Source organism: Eurosta solidaginis, chromosome 3 (genome assembly GCF_040869045.1).
Source record: "Eurosta solidaginis isolate ZX-2024a chromosome 3, ASM4086904v1, whole genome shotgun sequence".
NCBI classification, from domain to species: Eukaryota; Metazoa; Arthropoda; class Insecta; order Diptera; family Tephritidae; genus Eurosta; species Eurosta solidaginis.
In genome coordinates, this window is record NC_090321.1 from 31579678 (window position 1) to 31594870 (window position 15193).

The 15193-nt window shown below is 38.9% G+C and overlaps 3 protein-coding genes across 3 annotated transcripts; 2 read left to right on the plus strand and 1 right to left on the minus strand.

The window, feature by feature from the left end:
- Positions 1–524: 524 nt before the first annotated feature.
- On the minus strand, positions 525–1235 carry LOC137243533 (trypsin-like). Its single transcript, XM_067771337.1, has one exon. It carries the CDS (start codon positions 1233–1235, stop codon positions 525–527), a length of 711 nt encoding a protein of 236 aa, XP_067627438.1.
- Positions 1236–6358: 5123 nt separating this feature from the next.
- Positions 6359–7461, plus strand: LOC137243531 (trypsin zeta-like). The gene has a single exon (XM_067771335.1). It carries the CDS (start codon positions 6552–6554, stop codon positions 7389–7391), a length of 840 nt encoding a protein of 279 aa, XP_067627436.1. The 5' UTR covers positions 6359–6551; the 3' UTR covers positions 7392–7461.
- A 2378-nt stretch (positions 7462–9839) lies between these two features.
- LOC137246309 (trypsin zeta-like) lies at positions 9840–10767 on the plus strand. The gene has a single exon (XM_067777418.1). It carries the CDS (start codon positions 9941–9943, stop codon positions 10712–10714), a length of 774 nt encoding a protein of 257 aa, XP_067633519.1. The 5' UTR covers positions 9840–9940; the 3' UTR covers positions 10715–10767.
- The last annotated feature ends 4426 nt before the right edge of the window (positions 10768–15193 follow it).

The following is a 15193-nucleotide window of genomic DNA, read 5'->3' on the forward strand; positions in this document are numbered from 1 at the left end:
CGCGAGTTCGATCACAGTCAAACTCTGAAGTTTTTTAAAACAATTTTTTTATATTCTATTTTTTTAACTCTTATTTTTCCTTCAGCTCCATTCATATATGCACAGATAATTCTCAAACTTGTTATGAAATGTTTTAAATATATATTCAGATTGCATCATCAAATAAGAAAAATTTCTCGATAGGGGAAATATATGAAAAAATTCATATTATGCGTTTTTTTCAAACCTTTTTGGAATTTTAATAATAATTTCTTTTGTTATTAATATTTTTTATTAATAACTAGAGCATTAATTCCACTGCCACGACAATTACACAATTTTATTTAAAATTTAAGAAAATTATTATATAAGCAAAGAAAGAAATAGTTTTAATACAAAATTGTTTTTATTTAATAATTTGGTAAAATATTAAATAAATTATAAATTGTTTCATATAAATGTTTTCATACATTTAAAGCAATTAGTACCAATTCAAATAAAATGATTTATTACAATTTACTAAATTAATTATTGTATAAGTAAATTTACAAGCTCTTTGATGAGGTTGAAATCCATGAGTTCAATGTTGCAATATTCGTGTACACAGTTGGGTTGCCTTTATTGGCACAGCCATATCCCCATGAAACCAAACCGATTAATTGATTATTGGATACCAATGGACTACCGGGTTCGGCATCGCAGGCGTCATTTGTCGTGGCAAGAGCACACACTTCTGAATTGAATACTTCATCTTCGTTGTATTTATATTTGCCTGATGCGCAATCAGCGCTACTAATAACACTCACTGGAATTTCTACCAACTTATTGTTTGTATCATAACCGACCACCACACCACTAGCGCCAGTGGTGGGTTGTGAGCTAGCAACTGAAATGATACCAACCGTTGAAGATAAAACAATTGGCTGTGCCAATTTAAGTAGACCCACATCATTTTCATTAGTAACAAAATCGTATGCGGAGTCAAATTTAGAGATCGCGATAGGGATGGAGTTGCCGGAACCAACATGTACTACCAATTCAGAGACGACGTAGTCAGCTAAACAACTTGCGGCGGTGGCTACAACATCTTTACTGATTAAAGCACCGCCGCAAACATGTGTACCATCCGAATCTTGTATGGACACATAGTAAGGATGCGAAGCAGATGTAGTAGCAACGCCACCGCGAATAGCGACAGCATTAGAGCTTGCTACTGTGATTAGCAGTGCTAAAATGCAAACCAATTGAGTCACCATTTTGAAAAATGTTTGTACGATTTGAAACGGTTACTTGACTGTAAAAATTTTAACTATACTCAACTGAAGCTTTGCGAGCTCTTTAATAATCTCTTATTGGTTTCATAAGTTAGTAATTATGTTTAACATAAAATAATATGTTGATCAGTTGTGCAAATATTTTGGACGAAAATATTTATCCTATGTAACAGTACGGTTGTCATAATAAATATAAACAAATTTTTTTAAAAATACTGTGAATACAGAAATGGATACTTAATTTAAGAAAAAAAGTTGACAGGGGGTGATAAGAAAGCAAATTTTAGTTGAAATACGTACATATGTATATAAAATAAGTTCCTAAAACAATTGTAAGCGGCTCCGCAGACGACTCGGCTCGTCATCATCATGGCATCGTACTCGTGTTCCTCATGGAGCGACGATCACATTACGCTTCCAGATCGACAAACAATGCGACAAAGCAAAATCGTCAAAGTACGAGTTGTCAAAATGTCGAGCAATGAAGACTTTGCATAATTTTATTGTAGATCGAAGGAGCTAAGCCGGGTCAATGAGCTTGCGGATTGGCCATCAGTCATAATGGTGACAATGAATTCGTTGTTCTGAAGTCAGGTGATCAAACAATTGAGAGGAGTGTGACCAGAGGTTCAGATGATAGCATTGGCATTGGTCGCGAGACAACGAATTTTGTAAACCCTACGCTAGGTTAGGTTAGGTTGAACTGGCCGGTCCATGAGGACTGAATAAGGCCGTAGTGTTACCAGAAGTTTGTTTTAACGATCAAACTGAAAAACCCTATCAAAAAGCAGGACCTATGTTATAAAATAACTCCGTCCTCTTGGCAAATACTAGAAGCTTCCTAGGATTTAAGCCACTTGCTGCTTCTAGATCTGACAGCTGTATCGCTCCTAATAGCTGAAGTCTTAGCCTGGAAAGCGCAGGGCAAGAGCACAGAACGTGCTCGATCGTTTCCTCCTCCAGCCCGCACTTTCTACATCTGCTATCACTGATCAAGCCTAATTTAAAGGCATGTGACGCCAGAAGGCAGTGCCCAGTCAGAATACCCGTCATGAGTCTACAGTCCTCTCTTTTTAATGATAGAAGCAACTTTGTTAGTCTAAGGTTGTAACACCTGCACATAATCTTCGACACTTTACAGCCCCGCGCTTGAACCCACGCCTTTCCTGCTTGGTCGATCATGTGCACCTCTCACCTTCGCTTAATTTCGCCCAGTCTAATTGGGACGTCTACGGAGAAAGCTTCAAGGGATGCGCCCTTTAGCTAGTTCATCCGCTTTTTCATTCCCATCTATTCCCATATGCCCTGGGACCCAATATAGATGAATGCTTCTCCCTGTCCCGATTCCCTCCAGAGACTGCTTACACTCTAACACGCATTTAGATGCTGTGCTATGCGAGATTATTGCCTTAATTGCTGCTTGACTGTCAATATAAAAGTTAACACGGTTGCAGCTTAAGCTATTCTCTTCCAGGGTTTCTACTGCTTTGGTTACGGCTACTATTTCCGCAAACGCTACAGTAATCCGGCAGCCTGTAGGATATGTTTATTTCCAAATCAGCACAGTATACCGCAGACCCTACTCCTTCCACTATTTTGGAACCATCTGTGTACACATATATCGCCTCGTCCGCCATTTGACCACCCTTGCGCCAACCGTCCACCTCTATTGTGGCCTTAAGATCGCCCTCGAAGCGCAGATAGGGAATCAGGTAGTCTGTTCGTCTTGTGATTGATGACGCTATACTACTATGGCCGTATGGTCGGCGCTCAAGCTGCCCCGAGGCACCGAGCCTGGTTGCAGTTGTTAACGCTATGTTCTTTGCTACCAGATCCACAGGTGGAATGTGCAGAATGGCATACAGTGCAGCTGTCGGGGTTGTTTTCAGGGCTCCCGTAATGCTAAGCATTGATAGTCTGCATACCCCTCTAATTTTTTGAGATAGGTTGCGTTTTGTGTGGCTTTCCACCAAACAAGAACTCCATAGTATAGGATAGGGCTTACAATCGCTGTAAAAACCCAATGAGAAAGAGAGGGCGATAAGCCCCACGTACACCCCACATACATAAAGTGCCGTTGAAGCCTTCTCCACCCTCTCCTCCACGTTGAGCTTTCATGACAGCTTACTGTCTAGGATGATTCCTAGATACTTTGCGCAAGGTTTCTCCTGTAGGGTCACCCCTCCTAACTTAGGCCTGATCCAATTTGGGACCTTGTACCTCTTTGTAAGCAAGACCATATCCGTCTTCTCCGCATTGTCTTTCAACCAGACATTAGATACCCAGGTATGAATATCCCGAAGCGCCCGATCCATCAAAGAACTAATCGTTGGAAGGCACTTTCCACTTATGACAATTGCAACGTCATCTGCGTAAGCCGTAGGTTTTACGGGTCCCTCAACGAATCACCTGAGCAGTTGGTTGATGACCAGCGTCTACAGCAGACGTGATAGCACCCCTCCCTGCGGCGTTCCCCTGTCCACTGATTTCGTGGCCTCGTACAATCCCCATTGTGATGTAATCATCCTGCAATTTAACATGCAGCCGATCCATCTGGTTAAGGCTGGATGTACTTTAATGTAGTTAAGACCATCCATCGCCCTACGCTAACAATTGTTATATTTGGCGAGCTGTAACAGTTTTCCAGTGAAGCCCGTGCAAATCGCCTGCAGCAGGTAATAGAAAGTACTTAGATGGTGAGCAACACCTGACCAATTGATAAAAAATGATATCTTTTTTTCCCCATGGTTTTTCGGGACAGATTGTTCCAACCGCCAGATACATCCGATCATCCAGACTTCGAAACGCTATGACCTCCACCAAACTTGGTCGAATTGTAGTAACAAATTTTTTCCAAAAAAATTCACTTGAACAAGTCAGTTATGGCATCTATCTCTGAAAACCAAAAAAGTACAAACATGACATTAGTTAGCCATCGATATGCGGGAGCGCGCCTATCACTCATCAACATGGCGAGAATGATGCACCTATTTTGTATCGAAAATGCTATAAGTATTGGTGAAATGAAAGAGTGAAAAGTTTCGAAATTCAACGGATTGGGAGCGTAATTTAAAGTTTGCTCAACCTAATTGTCAAACTTACCTTGCGTTGCAAATCCTGTTACAAATATGAAAGTATCATCATATATTTAGCAGTAGGTCTGGTGACCCAAAGTTCCTTACGGAAGGAGGGATGACGTAGAAACTTTAACGTGGTCATATCAAATCGTTCCAATTGTTCGTGCTTGTACCTCGGCAAATGATCATCAACATAGGTAGATTAAGTTAGGCAATGTTGGGTTTAGTGGTAGCCACCCCGGCCGACGAAGCTCACTTGTACAACAAGAAGGTAGGTTGTGATACCACATAAGATTATATTTAAGTAAGTTATGGCTATTTACTAATTAATTTCTAAATAGTATTTAACGAATAGATGCGCGTAACATTTGCCAGGTATATTGCTGTGTCTCGGGACCCAGATGATATTAATATTAAAATAGATATACAACGAAAATTTCGACAGAGATTAGATGTCATAACACCAATTTTTAATTCGATTTTCGATAGCCAGCGAAGATCGAAGATCGAAAAATGCTCATAATAAGGGCCTGAAGTAACTTGCAAAAAGTAATTTCATACAAACCAGTTTCAATATTTTTTTTAAGATCGCGGGTTTTTTTTAACATTTGCTTTGCAACTTTCCATGCAAAAATTACGCTACGAAAGTCTAACAGAAACTCCAGAAGTGGAGTGTGGACTTCGGCACACGGTGCAGGTGATATACTTGTGCTTAATGAGGAGATTAGGCTATCACCTTGTCAGCTAATGAAGGAAAAGCTATTATTAGCCGTGTTTTTTTACACGCGTATACGTTTACGTTTGCCCGTAAAAAAGCGCTTACCCTCGGTTAGATAATGCTTAGGAGACCCATCTAGCGGCAGTCGTTAAATAACTAGCTACATAACAGGGTGTACCTAAAATCGGAGACACAAACCTCTGGTGGCCATAATGTATAACATATAGCTGAATCAGTTGCGATGAATAGTGGACACGCATCGAATACATAGAATTAGTGTAGAGCGTGAAACATTGACACATATTTCAGTTACATCTGAGTATAATGAGTATTGAAATTTAGTAGTACAACAAATTTTATGCGCAGCAATTTCAGAGGTGTATTTAAAGTTTGACGCTTAGCAGTCCATATAAAGTTTAAGCGTAAACGTCTATAGATGTAAAAAAAACACAGCTATTATTTTGATAATGAAATTTGTAATTGTGCAGAATTGAAGTATTTATGTCAGTCGTTAAGTGTATCACTTTATTCCACTTGCGAGCTGTCAGTGGAAAATGACGTACATCGTGACTGCATCTGTTTAATCCATTAATCAGCAAACGCACAGTGGGAATACCTGTGTTATTTATTACATGTATATACACATGCACTTAAACTTTAAACAGACGGTAAGTGTGTAACTTTATTTACACTTTTGAAATTGTTGCGCAGCAAATTGGTACTGCTAACTTTCAGAGTATGAGTTAGACTCTGGGTCCAGGGGCCCTATTTAGTAACTGTGAGTTTTAAAATGTACACTTTTTCTTCATATAATTTGTATGAAAGAAAAATGTACCTTTCAAAACTCATAGTTACTGAATAGGGCCCCAGTTTATCTCTACGCTATTCTCCAATTCTACGATCGAAAAGTGTGTGAGTCCACTATTCATCATCAACAGAGGTGCGTATCTCCGCTATTCAGGACAAGTTATTTACTACTGCCGCGAGTCTTCAATAATTGCCGCTAGATGGGTCTCCTAATCATCTAAGTGATGATAACCGTTTTTTTTTATCAGCGAATGCAGTTGTATATACATGTAAAAGAAAACAAGGCTAATGTTTCTAGTGAGTGTTTAAATAATAGGATGCCCAATGGCCTCTGCTCATTTTATTTACTTTCAGTGTTGCTCACACAAACTTTACGGCATATTAGCTAACAAAATTTCTATGAATAGTTGTATGTAATTATATCTATCTTAAATCATAAATACGTATATAACTTCAAAAATATAGAAAAAGTTTAAGTACATACTCAGTAAAATCGATCGACAGTATCAGATAAGGCAAATACATATGTAGTGTGGCACTTTACTCAAGGATCATACATTTTTTAATCGTGTTCCTCATTTTCAACTCATACCAATTGCTTCGTCTGTGGTGTGCCAGTTAGTCGCAAATAAATTGGCGAATTGATCACTAAAAACAACATCAACTTTAAATGAACATCATCGTTTGGAAATTGCTATGAAAATATGTTCAATATTTGGAACCCCATTGGGTTTAGCCATTTTGGGTATGTGCTGGGCTCGTGCAATAAATGACGAGAATACAGGCATAGAACACCGCCACGATGGACGTATTGTTGGCGGTCAAATAGTTGATATATCTGCACATCCACATCAGGTTAGCATGCGCTTAAAGGATGTTTTGAAACCAAAGAATGGATATGAGCATGATTGTGGCGGCAGCATTATTACCGAACGCATTATTCTAACGGCAGCACATTGCGTTATCGGTAAGGTAGCTAGCCAATATAAAGTTGTTGCTGGCGCTAATTATCGACGTAGTGGCGATGGTGTGATTGTACCTGTTAAGGAGTTGATAATGCACGAGCAATACAATCCCAGTACAATAAATAATGATATTGCCCTAGCGGTTTTAGCTGCTCCGTTGCCAATTAATAATTACACAATCAAAACTGTAGAGTTAGCTGAAGATAGCGTAAAAAAAGGTGCTATTGCAACACTTGCCGGTTGGGGTACAATTTCATTTCAAGGTAACAGTTCAAGTTATTTGCAAGAAGTTAAAGTATCTGTTTTGAGCAATGCGGAATGTAATGAGGATTATGCTGGTCGTATAACGGATGCAATGTTTTGCGCTGGCTTACGCGGCGTTGGTGGCAAAGATGCGTGTCAAAATGACTCAGGTGGCCCTCTTTTGGTTAATGGTAGAGTAGCTGGTGTAGTATCTTGGGGTATTGGCTGTGCATTTCCTCAATATCCGGGTGTTTATACAAATGTGCCATATTTTCGGCCGTGGTTGCGTGAAAAGATTGCGCAGATCGAGACATCGCTGAGGACTTAAAAATTAATCAAATTTTAATACTAAATGAATTAAAAAATTAGATAAATAAATATGTGAATATTATTTCGTACTTATTGCAAGCTTTTATTGATCCGTGTAAAGTGTACCAAAGAAATGTGACCACATTGGACGCAATCGAGTTTTTCTTGCCATAAATTCAATATTTTGATAAATACCAATCCACGATATCGTTAAATACTTCAAGAGTGCATTCCTTAACTAAGAAAAAAAAAAATGAAAACAAGTAAGGAAGGCTAAATTCGGGTGTAACCGAACATTACATACGCAGCTGCCAAATTACAGCTTGCAAAACTTCTAAATTACGTTCTTTTAAAAGTGGGCGGTGCCACGCCCATTGTCCAAAATTTTACTAATTTTCAATTCTGCGTCAACCCACCTACCAAGTTTCATCGCTTTATCCGTCTTTGGTAATGAATTATAGCACTTTTTCGGTTTTTTGAAATTTTCGATATCGAAAAAGTGGGTGTGGTTATGGTCTTATTTCGTTTATTTTAAATAGTGATCTGAGATGAGTGTCCAGTAACTTACATACCAAATTTCATTAAGATACCTCAAAATTTACTCAAGTTATCGTGTTTACGGACAGACGGACGGGCGGACGGACATGACTAAATGAATTTCTTTTTTCGCCCAGATCATTTTGATATATAGAAGTCTATATCTATCTCGATTAGTTTATGGCGTTACGAGGTACCGTTATGCGAATAAAATGAATATACTCTGTGAGCTCTGCTTAGCTGAGTATAATTACAGCTATTTTAGCTATTGGTCAATCTTAGCTGTTATGAAAATTTCAGAGGGCTCTGCATGCCTACACAACAACACTACAACACTAATAACACTAAAACTTCTATCAACTACTTACCATATCCATCCAATACTACCGCCAAGTATCCCGTCGGGAGGCTTTACATTCCTTGGCGCATTGTTGAAGTACTTTATCAGTCGTACGGCGTCGGATAAGCTGGGGCTAACATCCAACTCAATACTTAGCGAGTGTGTAACATCACTAGTTGCCCCTATTAAAGAGTTAGAGTTATTGCTTCTTCACTTCCACGTACTTATTTCTTCGTTTGAAAGGGCCTTATCAGCGTATATCACTATAATCCGTATATCAGCCTTTAATATTTCATTTCTTCTTTGCTTATTCCGCGGTTGGTATGACTGGAGAGGTATGTCACCGTCGGTATGTCCGTACCTCTGATTTTACTATTTCATTTCTTTTTTGCATATAACGCTGTTGGAGAGGCAGTGTTCAAATGCGCGTCTTGTATTTCTTTATGTTGCGTGGTCACCGCTGCCTCGACCCCTTAGCCACTTCATAATCTCTGCGAACACGTCGCATGCCCCAGTCCATTGTTCGTTACTTTCAAGCATATGCCCGACGAATGTCTTGGGAGTGTAATTTTCCCCAAATATGCTATGCAGTCTTCATATACAGTTCTGGTACCTTGGGCATTAAAAAATACATGGTAAATATCCTCTACTGCTTCACTTCTACAATGGTCATATATGTTATTTCATCGTGTTTGAAACGGTGGAGATACTGCCTAAAGCATCCATTCACGTATAGGTAGGGCGTAAGTAGAAATACATTTCGCCGTGTTTTCGTGATTTTAAAACGAGAATGCAACGATATGTCCACCGCCTGGACTTACATGGGTTGATAGGCGTGGATTTTGATTTTCATTGCATTTTCATTATGTACTCATGTACAGGCCGTTTTTAATTTTTAGAGCTACTTAACTTATGATATTAGTATTAATACCAAAAAAATTGATTACGGCCATTGTGCCTTGGGATCATGATATTAGGATTCCAATAACTTCTGCTCATTTCTAGAAAGGATGGATCGGCCATATATAATCATATAGAATCATGTATAGCAAAAACGGCGCTTGACTGGAACCCACAAGGAACTCGGCGGAGGGGACGACCCCGGACGACATGGATTGGAACTGTTCACGCCGAATGTCAGTCGGAAGGGTCGTGGAGAGAGGTTAAGAGACTAGCCCATAACAGAACTCGGTGGAGAGAACTCGTTTTTGCCCTATGCTCCTAAACGAGCGATATCTGTTTTTGTAATTTACTTAACAGAAATGTCAAAGATAGGTATCAAGGAAATAAAAAAAAATTCTAGAAAGTAATTACAATGAACACGTTTTTTCGGGTTTCTCTAACATAGAGTTTTTAGATACTTGCCCACCGATGAAAAACTTTTCTGCGTGCTAACCAAATGTGGTTTTATGAGCAGGTTCAGGTTATCACATCATAACTCATAAACACGTCGGTAGAAAGCTTAGAAAAGATTTAAATACATACTTACTAAACTCGATCGATAGCACTGATAAGCCAAATATGTGTTGTGCTAATTTATTCAAGAATCGTAAAATTTTAAATATGTTCCTAATTTTCAATTCACGCTAATGGTATTGTCGACGACACGCCAGTTAGTCGTAAACAAACCGAGGTCTTGATCAGTTACAACTCCGTACACTTCAAATTAACATCCTGGCCGCTAAATTGTGATGGAAATTCATTCAATATTCACAGCCTTCTTGGCTTTAACCATTTTGGATGTGTGCTGGGCTCGTGCGATAGATGAAGAAAACACCGACATGGAACTCCGCAACGATGAACGTATTGCGGACTCATACTCGCATAGTTGTGGCGGTAGCATTATTACCGAACGCATTGTTCTAACGGCAGCACATTGCGTTATCGGTAAGGTAGCTAGCCAATATAAAGTTGTTGCTGGCACTAATTACCGACGTAGTGCCGACGGTGTTCTTTTACCTGTTAAGGAGTTGATAATGCACGAGCAATACGATCCCGATACTACAAATAACGATATAGCCCTGGTGGTTTTGGCTGCCCCACTACCAATTAACAATATCACCATTAAACCAGTAGAGCTAGCGGAAGTTCCCTTGAAAAAAGGTGCTACTGCGACAGTTACCGGTTGGGGTACAACTGCTTCCGGAGGAATTAGTCCAAATTATTTGCATGAAGTTAAAGTACCTATTGTGAGCAACGAGGAGTGTAATGAGGATTACGGTGGTGGTCGTATAACGGATGCAATGTTTTGCGCTGGGTTACGTGGAATTGGTGGTAAGGATTCCTGTCAAGGAGACTCAGGTGGCCCTCTTTTGGTTAATGGTAAAGTAGCAGGCATAGTATCTTGGGGTAATGGCTGTGCATTTGCTAAATACCTGGGCGTTTATACAAATGTGCCATATTTCGTGCCTTGGCTGCATGAAAAGATTGCACGGATCGAGACATCGCTGTGGGCTGAGATTTGAGTGTGAATTTGTGAATAATTTGTAACTAATAAAAAGAAATTATTAAAGAAAAATTGGTTTATTTTTTTTAACCCGTTGACTGCCAGTGTATCACCGGTGATCGCAACAAAAAACTAACCCCAGTTGCCAATGTATCACCGGTGATACACGCTTAGGTCCCTATAATTTAGGGGCTAGGGCCTTAACCGAAGGAGTTTTAAGAAAGATGCAAATTTTTTTTAAAAGAAAAAAATAGCTTAGTCCATAGCAAAACACAAAGTTTAAAAGTTTTAGACACTATTTCTGACGACTGAGCGTTATCTGCGAAGTGAATGAATTTTACCAAGAACCGGTTGGAACCGGTTGCGAGTCATAACGTCTGGGACGAATTGATAATTGAACAGGGTAGTTGCTTTCCAATAGTCCTCCATTGAAGGATATTTGACCATACCCATATACATGACTATTGCAAGAAATTCCATGACCTCCTTGCGATCAGTGTCCTTCCATTGATTCATCATACTGTTGCTGCGAGTACTGATCCCACGTATTTGATTGTTAGCATTTTTGTTTGTCTCTTCAACAACAATATCCAAGATTTCATCCGTCAAAAACTTTCTATAATATTGACATGGCGAACAGGCATCATGTTGCGAGGTATGGGGTAGATTGAAGCATTCCTCAAAAGTTATCAAAGTCTCTCCGATCACAGGCGATTCCATTCTGTCGTAGTTCCAGTCTGACGTTTATCTGCGATATTATTAAAATTGGTAGCACTCACATGATTGTCTTGTTGGATACTGTCATCACTCGATGTATCACTGCTGGAATCTGGGATGTACGATTTCTCATCTGGACTAAAATCTTCCCCACTGTCACTGGAATTTTCTGATTCCAACACCTCGCGTATTTCCCCAGAATTCATACCCGCACAATTTCACTTCGATTTTTCACTGAATACTTGTAACTGCTCGCTATGAACTCTAGCCTTACACTGATTTACATTTTCCCAATGTGATCAACGGCGATACACATTGCAAAAAAAAAAATTAATAGTTTAAAATAAACAGCAAGTGTTCATCGGTGATCACAGCATAAAAAAACATGCTTAAACGCGTCGGGAGCATGACTTTTATGCGTTGTAAAAAAATCCCGTTGTAATTCAGGGCACAACATTTATATTTTTGCTAGGTAAGCTTGGCAGTCAACGTGTTAATCGGTTTTGGCTGGAAGACAGGGGTAACCTAAAGAGTTTACCACTGTAGAAGAGTTTCAAGGAGTGCATAAACTTCTTATCAGACGTACACACAGCTGCGTTAAACAGAGCTTATGCTCGGAGAAGATTCCATGAAAAAGCTAATCCACAATGGTGGAGCAAGGGATTCTGTCTTCTTGGAGGGCATGTAAAGGAGATTTTTAAGCTGGCAAAAGTTGCTGAAAGCGCCGAATGCTGGGACGAATATAGAGATTTGTTGAGAATCTACAAATGTGAAATCAGCAGATCGAAAAGGGTATCGTGGAAAAATGTGTGTACGGACGTAGAATGCTACAGCGATACGGCAAGACTGAGGAAAATCATATCTAAGGAATACAGTCAAAGGACTAATAAAAAAGAATGACGGGAAATGGTCGCAGAGTATTGAAGAGACCGTTGATGTGCTACTTAACATAAAATAACCATAAGAAGATGACACGGAAGAATTGTGTAACAACGTCTACAAAACACATACGGAGCGAGCAGTAGCAAGATTGCTGATAAACACCGAAATTGAATGGCCGATAAAAACGTTTGCCAAGTTCAAATCGCCAAGTTTAGATAAGATATTCACTGCTTTGTTGCATATAGCAGGTGGTACGATTATATAATGGCTTAGAATAATCTATGAGGGTTGCATAAAACTGAACCGCGTCCTGCAATCTTCGAGAAGGGCTCTAGTATTCTTCATAACGAAAGCGAAAAGAACCAGTTATCTGCACCCGTAGTACTACAGTCCTATTAGTTAAGTCTTTTCTGGCGAATAAAGCCTTCGTGGCACTCTTTGCATACAACGGCATGCTAGGATGCACGAAGTACATGATCTCACGCCTGAGCTCCGAAAGAGATCTTAGGGCCACAATAAAGCCGAAGGGTTAGTGCAAGGATGCGGGAATTGTAGAAGATACTATACACGTGTACATCGAAGGTGTTGGGTCTGCTGTTTGCTGTGTCCATCCAGAAAAAAGTATATCTTTCAGGCTGCCGATCAGTGCAGGGTCTTTCAGGCGGAAATTGTTGTCGTGAAGAAACAAGCAGAAGTTCTGGGGGAAGCGTGCTTAAGCTGTAGTCCTTCATCAATAAGTGTCCTAGAATGCAAAGAAGCTTTGGAGAGACTTTGTTTGGGCCGGCCTATACACTCAGAGAAAAACGCCGTTCTAAAATCCAGCACCACCGGACTCAATTCAAGCTTTTCATTTTCTTACTTTTCCGTTCTTGAAATACGAACGACCTGTTCTCAAAACAACAACCTTGTTCTCGAACTGACACCAATATTCTTGAAAAGAGAATGGCTGGTCTTAAAATATGAACAAATGTTCTATTAATGAGAACAATGTTCTTAAATTAAGTTCAAGAAAAAAGAAACGGTATAATTCGTGTGCACCACAATATGAACCTTCTGTGCTTATTTCAAACACTACTTGGGCTCGATTTAAGATTTTTCGTTCTCACGCGACGAGAACGATTTGTAGTCGATTTAACATTTTTCGGTCTCAATTCAAGAACGGTGGTGCTTGACCTTTGGAGAGGAGGGGAGTGGGAAGGTAATTTTTCAAATTAGTAACCTTTTTTTTTTATTAATAATAATTTTTTTGTCATAAATAAAAAATATAACAAAAAAATTTTTATTAACATCCAAAAGTTTAAGAAAAAAATGCATTTATACATTTTTTCATACATTCCTCTTAGTGAGAAATTATCCTTTTTTGAAGACGTAATCTGCATATATACATAAAACATTTCACATAAAAATACCTACTCATATGTGAATGGAACTGAACGAAAAATAAGAGTTAAAAAAAATAGAACATAAACAAATTATTTAAAAAAAATTTTAGAGTTTGACGGTGATCGAACTCGCGCCACATGATCACAACCGCAACATCGTAGTCGCTGGGCCACTACAACTGCTTAATACCTTGTGCCAAATGTTGTATTTAACATTGCGGTGCACACGAATTATACCGTTTATTTTTTTTGAACTTAATTTAAGAACATTGTTCTCATTAATAGAACATTTTTTCATATTTTAAGACCAGCCGTTCTCTTTTCAAGAATATTGGTGTCAGTTCAAGAACAAGGTTGTTGTTTTAGAACAGGTCGTTCGTATTTTAAGAACGGAAAAGTAAGAAAATGAAAAGCTTGAACTGAGTCCGGTGGTGCTGGATTTTAGAACGGCGTTTTTCTCTGAGTGTACACCCCTATAATATATACCTTCTAATTCTATTAAACATATCCATCTCACGCAGCTGAGCTTTCAAATGCAAAAACCAATTTTAAAATCGGAGCATTCTCTATACTCTCAAAGTTGCTCATATCTCCAAAGAGAGAGAGAGGCATACTAACTGGAAATTTTTTTATGATCATACTTAAACGAAATTATAATCATGCTCGAGCTTTATTTAAATTTAAGTACCTCTTAGGCTTTTTACTCCATATAACGAAGAGATTAAGAGCCACGTCACCAAAATGGGAGTGCCTCTGCCTTGCCGGAGCTACGCATTCGCAGCCGCCGTTTCATACTACACTTACTTAGGTGGCGTCGTAGACTACAGTGTCCCGTATTCCACCCGGTAAAAGTTCGTAGGTTCATTCGTAGGGGTATTAGTTTAATGAGTTTGAATGTTGGTACTCTGCTCGTAGTATGCATAATTTAACCTGTCTTTGCCCTGGGCATTCAATCCAGTGTTGGCTGAACTGCTGTCTTTCTTTATGGTTTTTCCTCGTTTGTACTATTGTGAGTCCACAGAAGGGATCTGGACCATAGAATACTGCTATAATACCCTGCTTGGTTAGGCCTGTTCATAAACGAAAGTAGTTAGAAAATAATTTTTATTATATAATACAAATAATATTCCTACGGAGTATTTTATGACAGAAATTCATGTCCATTGGCGCTGATAAAAGGCTTGTACACGTCAATATTAAGTAATCAAGCAATTTTAAAATGAATATGTATATTAGGGAGGTTCTTATAAACCAAAGAAATGATTTTTCAGCCTCTCTTTCAAACTGTCATACCACAGTCAAAGATATAACATATTTATTTATTTATTTATAGTAAAACAATAGTGAAACTATGTGTGTGTGTGTGTTCGCTATGGAAACGTATTTCACACACTTCAATCATCACCAAATTTTGGCTATAGGTTCCTTCGATTAACACGAATGTTTTAGGCTAAACATAAATTCGATATATATAAAAGGGGCGTGGCACCTCCCATACAAATGGAATATTTGGTACT